This window comes from Anneissia japonica, unplaced genomic scaffold (genome assembly GCF_011630105.1).
Source record: "Anneissia japonica isolate Jap-2015-1 unplaced genomic scaffold, ASM1163010v1 scaffold1826_len1998817_cov189, whole genome shotgun sequence".
Lineage (NCBI taxonomy): Eukaryota > Metazoa > Echinodermata > Crinoidea > Comatulida > Comatulidae > Anneissia > Anneissia japonica.
The window spans coordinates 1789732-1796907 of NW_022742159.1; the positions used below are offsets into that span (position 1 = coordinate 1789732).

General features: G+C 32.6%; 1 protein-coding gene across 3 annotated transcripts in view; it reads left to right on the top strand.

Annotated features, from left to right (window-relative positions):
- Positions 1-1430: 1430 nt before the first annotated feature.
- The window catches only part of LOC117118978 (urease accessory protein D-like), a 13500-nt gene continuing 7754 nt past the window's right edge, over positions 1431-7176 (top strand). The window contains exons 1-4 of one of the 3 annotated variants that reach the window (XM_033263739.1): positions 1451-1585; positions 4522-4577; positions 5271-5463; positions 5771-5929. In XM_033263739.1, coding sequence (XP_033119630.1) covers positions 5311-5463; positions 5771-5929 — 312 coding nt within the window. In that variant the 5' untranslated portion in view covers positions 1451-1585; positions 4522-4577; positions 5271-5310. Of the gene's footprint in view, positions 1683-4521; positions 4578-5270; positions 5464-5770; positions 5930-7176 lie in introns of all 3 variants that reach the window. The other 2 variants (XM_033263740.1, XM_033263738.1) reach the window with 2 other exon arrangements.

Genomic DNA, 7176 nt, shown 5'->3' on the forward strand with positions numbered 1-7176 from the left:
CCCCCTCAGGCGCGATCACTGAATCAAAGTATGCTGTCTATGCAATAGTATTTAAATGAACAGGATTATTAAACTAATTTAATCATTATGGTTTCTAAAGATATCAACTATTAGAGATAAATATTAAATATAAACTCATATCACTGAATCGCCTGGGTGTATAGCCCGCCAAAAGGTATAACTGCTGTACTCAGTACTGTATGTAGTCTGCTATGTCTACAACTTGTCGTATGGGCTAGATACCCTGTGGTAGTGCTGACTAGACATACCAATTCGTAATAATTTACAATAATTATAATTATAATTTATAATAATTTATAATTTCCAGAAGGACCCCACTGGAAATAAGTCTTCTTCTAGACTTTTGTGGGCTATCCTTGGTGTTTACATATTTATAAATAAATAAATAAATAAATAAATAAATAAATAAATAAATAAATAAATAAATAAATAAATAAATAAATAAATAAATAAATAAATAAATAAATAAATAAATAATAAATAAATAAATAAATAAATAAATAAATAAATAAATAAATAAATAAATAAATAAATAAATAAATAAATAAATAAATAAATAAATAAATAAATAAATAAATGAATGAATGAATAAATAATTAAATAAATAAATAAATAAATAAACCAAAACATTGTATAAATGAATACAGTAGTTGTTCTAAGCTATGGTTAAAGTTTACAAATATTCACTGGATGTTAAAAACAAATTCCAGGGTGTCACACCCTCTTTGGGCAAAAAAAAAATTCTAGCTGATTTTTTTTTTTGTTACAATATGAATATTAGTGCAAAATGTGAATTTATATACTGATGTTCAGGCCTAATTATATATTATCATTGTTTTAATTTTGTGTGATAGTTGCATATAATAATCTTTGAATTATTCTGTAATGATTTCCTGTATTGAAACAAAAAATCTCACAACATTGTCATCCCAAGGTATTTATAATCTACGCATCTCATATTATAGGCCCTATATATTTCTCAAAATAATCATGTACTAGGCCTACAGTAGATGTATTTATCTTTTTCCAGACGTTATTTTTTAGATTGCTTTGATAAATCATCATCGACATTGTTTTTAAATTATTTTAAATATTCATTTTCCCCCTAGGCATTCAATAAAGTTACAAATTGATGACTGACTTGATGTTTTGCATGTTTTACATTAGGCCTACATTTGAACCAGGGGCGGATCCATAATTTTTCACGGGGGTGGGGGCACAGTTAGTGGCAAAGTGGGAAGTACGTCCCCCGTGCTCCCTACTGGATCCTCCTCCACGGAACATAAACTTTTGTTGTCATACTATAAATTTGAATTTCAAAATCAGGTTTTTTGACCGGACCGAATCACAATGCGCACGCTCAGTCAATTAAATGGCAACATCAACATTCCCAGCGTACGCGCGACGATTAACAGAATTCGATCCAACTCGGCCACAAGTCAACTCGGCCACAAGTTAACTCGGCCACAAGTCAACTCGGCCACAAGTTAACTCGGCCACAAGTCAAACACATGTGTGTTTTTCCAGACTACCCTGGGCCTACTCCGGGTGCTCGAAGTCAAACGTAAGTTTTGGTCATCCGTGAAATTTGCTTTCAGTGTATAGCAATCGGCATAGGCCTAGGCCTGGTTTAAGAGAGCTAAATGAGTCTAACCATGAAGGTATTATAGTAACTAAAATGATAAAAAGATGAAGACATTTCTGTTTAGGCTAGGCCCTGGCACACTTACTTTAGGCCTGCCTAGGGGCCGTGACGAAGTAGGCCTAGCAGTAGTGTGAGCCAAATGAGTCATGGGAGGCAGCGAGCTAAATATATCAATATTAGGCGCTAATGAACTTTCACACCTAACTTTTAATTCTTAATTAAAAAATGTAATGACCCAAATGTGTACACAGATAGAAAAATAGGGCCTAGGGGCCTAAGCCTAAATCCAGAAAAACAACTATCAAAGCCAATGATAAACGTTGGTTCGATTAACCTCGATACGACAAGAAAGTTCAAAAAGATGGTACTCATCATGCCACATTTTGTTGTCGGATGTTTATGGGAAAATTCCGATTAAAATTATAAGACTGGCCTTTAATGGTTTCAAAATTTAAGAATTGACTTGGACATTCTGGCAATTACTTACTTAATTGCTAAAAAGTCAAGTACATCACGTTGTGCTAGCAAAAGCGGAAACCCTGTATCAACCTATATTTATAAAGGTATCTTTCTGTTGAAAAATGTACTTTATGAGTGGTTGAATCATGTAAAAATGTTTTATAATTATATGTTGTGACTGTGAGAAGAAAATTAAGGTAAAAAAATTAAGAATTAAAAGTAGGTGCGAAAGTGCATTAGCGCCATTATGGCACATAAAAACGATAGTCGGAAATAAAAAAAAAAGGCCTTAAAATATTTTAAAACCCCCATTAGAAAAAAAATGCATGCGTTAGGCCTAGGCTACTCTAATTATTATAAGGAAGTGGATATATTTATGTCGCCATAAACAAATCAGGAAACGATATATTCACGTAAAATAGAGAGTGCATGCGCAGTCACACTTCAATAAACTTGCATAATCAGTCACATATCACTTCTGGTTAAATGTATGTTGGGTTCAACTTTCAGGACTTGAAATTAGCGTCGGCCCAAGCTGCGGTGCCCAAGCTCACCATGGCACTGATTTGCTAAGGCCCTTTTGTTGGCGAGTTTCCATGAATTCATGGTAGCCATACGTAAATCAAATCCCCCAAACGTGTAAGTGTAAGTCATGTTAAATTATATTAACTTGACCAAACATTTTTTTGTACAAACAATTAAATAAGTTTCTGCTCTTTAAAAAAAACCATTATTCAACAACACACGACCGAGTCAAAGGCAAAGCACATGAAGAATTGCTGAATGAATTTTTATAAACAGTTTACGACAGGGTTTGACGTTCGATAATTATAATTTTGCCATTCTTATTAAACATATTGAATTTGCTACAGTAGTATGCATTCCAATCATTAAATAAATCATTGAATCATTTTGATAATGAGCTAGAAATAAGCCTATTTGTATTCTTTTCACTCTACTAACGTCATGACGTACAAGTGAGGCTGTTTATTCCACACGCTCTCTGCATCCATACTTTGTAGACACATGCACAGCATGGTATTTCATTAAAATGAACTGCCAATGTTGTTTTTGTTAGTGTTTAAATAAAACATTAAAAATATTTGTTTTATCTTACTTTATTCGTAATGATTAAATATTTTAGAGAAAACACACGCTTCTTTACTTTTGCTGCATAGCATACTTCGTAGAATGTGGATCACATGCTCTCTAAATGTTCTTTTCACTCGATCGGGACTCGACAATCGACTTGACTAAAGAATGTTAACAATGCTGTTTTTTTAGTGACGACGTTGGTAAATGTGTTTGAATTAAAACATTAAAATGTTATTTACTTTGTGATGATTGACTATCGTACAACAATACAGGCTTAGGCCTAGAGAATATCGTTTTGGTTTTGAGGTAATTGAGTGCTAGTTTTAGCACTTCATGTTTTGGCGTAGGCTTAGTAATATTGTACTTAGTCAAGTGTGTTCATTCAACATATGACGCTAGTAAAATGACAAGAACAAAAATATCTCCAGCTGATATCACTTTTATTTGAAAAGTTAACACAATGATTAAATAATATATTTAATGATTAAAATACATACTATAGTAGAAAACTAAATTAAGTTTAATAAAAACAAAATTAGGCATTTAATGAAATCTGTGCCGTTGTAGGCTTGCACACCGCAGCTTGGGTCGACGCAAATTTCAATCGAGAAGTTTATTGAAGTATGACTGCTCATGCGTTATTTATATCACGTAGATATATCGTTTACTGATTTGTTTACTATCACCTAAATTTATCCACTTCCTTATTATAAACCATGGAAAAATATTGGCATCAATATTAGTTTTACGCAAAAGGAAAAAAAATAAGAAATAGAGACTATTAATTTTAATTTTACTTCAAAAAAGCTGATTTTGGTAAAATTTCTCAAAATATTACAACCAGGAAAATATGGTTTCGGTAAACTTTTTTGCAAAAATTTAAAAATAATCAGTAACTCTGTTAGTAATTATGCAAGAGTGTTGAATTTATTGTCAAATTGTTCAGAATACATTAACACATGTTTTTTCTCAAGCTATTGAATAATATATGCAATGAATAATAGTACGGTAAATCAAAGGATAGTAACTTTGGTATGGAAATTCACCTCCACTGTTCAATGTTGGATCTAAGAATTCAAAGTAGTGGTGGCCCAGAAAGGGACTTTCCCAGATGAAGAGTTCAGACCACTCAGCCCAACCATGGTTGGGGCTGAGGTAAGAAAATTTATGATTATGCCACCTCTAAATTATTTATTTATTAAATGGCTGGAAATGGCAGTCTCAGACCTAAATTAATATTTTGTTTATTTTTTTTTATATAATTTATAAATTCTCTTTTCTTTAATCTGTATGTACTGCAGGCCTTGATATGATTCAAGCTGCAAGATCATAAGATATGCAGACAAAAAAAACTATAGTAAGTTGGTTTTCATTTTAATGATGACTGACATTTGCCTGTCATGAATTTCTACTTGACGTATTTCTGAGTGGTAAACAAATCATTAGGAATCCCTCTTTGACATATAAAATACAAACATAGCTCACAATGTTGTAACACAACTCTCAAATAAACTTTTATTCTGTATAAACTCCAACAAGAATCGGGTATCAAAATAACACATTCACATTAACATGTGTTTCAAATAGAGCTTCCTAGAAAAACCAAGCTCTCACCTTATATACATTAGCTCTAGAACTCCAGAGCATTCAAGAGCATTCTATATTACCTAAGTTCCTCATTGGTCACATAACATCATAATTAACCAATAGGCTTATTGCCTCTACATTACCCATAATTCCAGAAAGTTTAAAAAAAATACTCTTGGATTCTACATGGTGTCATGTATTCCTATAATTACCAATGTGGTTTACACTGTTTGTTTGATCACATAAATGTACTTCTAGAATGTTCTATGTAATAAATATGTTACAGTAAGGAAAGAAATGGTAATTTATTACATTGCCAAAAGTCAAAATCAATTGAAATAAGTTGTTTTTACTAATAATAATAATAGTGAAAATATAGGGATTTATAGCATGCCTTTTGCCAAGGGATAGAAGTTGCTAACACGTTTATATTTGAAATACAATCTTTCATTTTTTTTTTCAGAGAATGCAAGTGTAAAGATGACACAGTAGACCAACATAAGATGATTATGGATTCAAACAAGAAAGAGTGTGATGCAAAGATTTCCAATCAAGCTAAAGCATTCTTCAAACTGATGCCAAAGTCCCAAAACGCAGTATTAGACAAACAAGGAAATAAGCAAGCAGTTGCTGTGGATTTTGAGTACACTTATCCAGTAAGGAATAAGTTCATGTAATAATTTGAAAGTGCAGTAAACTGTACATTTTTCTGACCTAGCATTTAATAAAATATTTAGAGTGTCTTCTTTTTGGTGCCCAATAATTAATATAGACCTGAATATAATATATAGACCTGAAAATTCCTGTTTTATGTGAAAAGTGCCTGATAGTCGGCGGCCGACGCGATTATAAGGAGATCACAATGACACAATGCCCGCACAATGAATCATTCCTAAGGATGATTCGTTCAGGCTCAGTGAGTGCCAGGCCTAAGATAATCACAATTTTTCTTTATCTCCTCAGTTGAAATTGATGATTCCAAAGTTTGCTAGTACCAACAACTGTGTTTGGGTTTACTTTATTAGTTTTGGAGGTGGATTAGTGGAGGGTGACAAGCTTCAATTCAGTGTGGAAATTGGTACGGAATGCTGTTCAGTTATTACCACTCAATCATCGACTAAGGTTAGTTGTTCTTACGTTTTTTTTATGAAAACAATGTCATAGGGGAAAACTTTCTTCCAACATTTTTATTGTTAAAATTTGATATTCATTTATACTATGCTGTCTTTGTTATGATAAAAAAAATAATCAAGTAATATAATTTTATGTTGTTTTGTTTAGATCCTTAAAAAGCTTAATAGTATTTTCAAAAGCTTAAATTTGCAAAACTTAATGTCCTGTATGCCATGATTCATTTATAAAGTACATACATTTTTAAAAATCTTCAAAAGATATAATGCATAATTTTATAATAGGGAGAGATAATATTGATGCATTACTATGCGTGTCCACAGGTCAGCCACAGCTCAGATTTCTACCAGTTTTTAAGGTTCACGCTTATTTGAACACCTTTGCATGTTTTGGAACACGTTTTATTATAAAAGTATGCGGCGAGTCGAGTTAATTTTAAGGCACGCTCGCCTATGGTTTGGAAGGTGGAAGACTTGGACAAGGACTAAACCGTAGGCCCAGTGTACACAATTTGTGGGTTACCTATTGTGCTGGTCCATCTCATTTCACAGCCCCTGCCATTGTGAACTCATCCAGATGTTGAACAAGCATTGATGAGTAATTGCATAGAATTGGAAAGAACCCTTCATCACTAAGTATACAAGTTGTAATAGTGCTAAAACAAATCTGATAATTAGTTCATTAAATCTTGGTTTATTGCTTTTGAATTTGTGGTGTTATCCTGTCGAATTTGGATCCATTATTCATGATTTGAGTAACAATATTTGGTAAGTATGAATGTTAGTAGAGTCATTTTCTTGAGATCTGTGACTAATTTTAGGATACCTTTTTTTCTCGATGGATTTGGCAAGATGGACCAATTTAGATAAAATATAGCTCCTATATACCTCCCAGATATGAGGGGAAAGTCCCGTTTGGGGGCGTTTTCAAAATGGCCGCCTGTTGATTTGGACGCTTGTATCTCGATAACCACTAGTCAGAGAGACTTAATTTTGGTCTCAAATTGTTCACAGATATGCATGTTCCTATTTGTTGTAATACAACTTTTTATCCAAAAATGGTGGGAAATGCGATTTTTGAAAGTTTGACCTTTGACCTTGTATTGTCGTATCTCGGTAACTATACACATCTAGATGTGTATAAGAGACAGGGATAGAAGTTGCTAACACGTTTATATTTGAAATACAATCTTTCATTTTTTTTTTCAGAGAATGCAAGTGTAAAGATGACACAGTCTG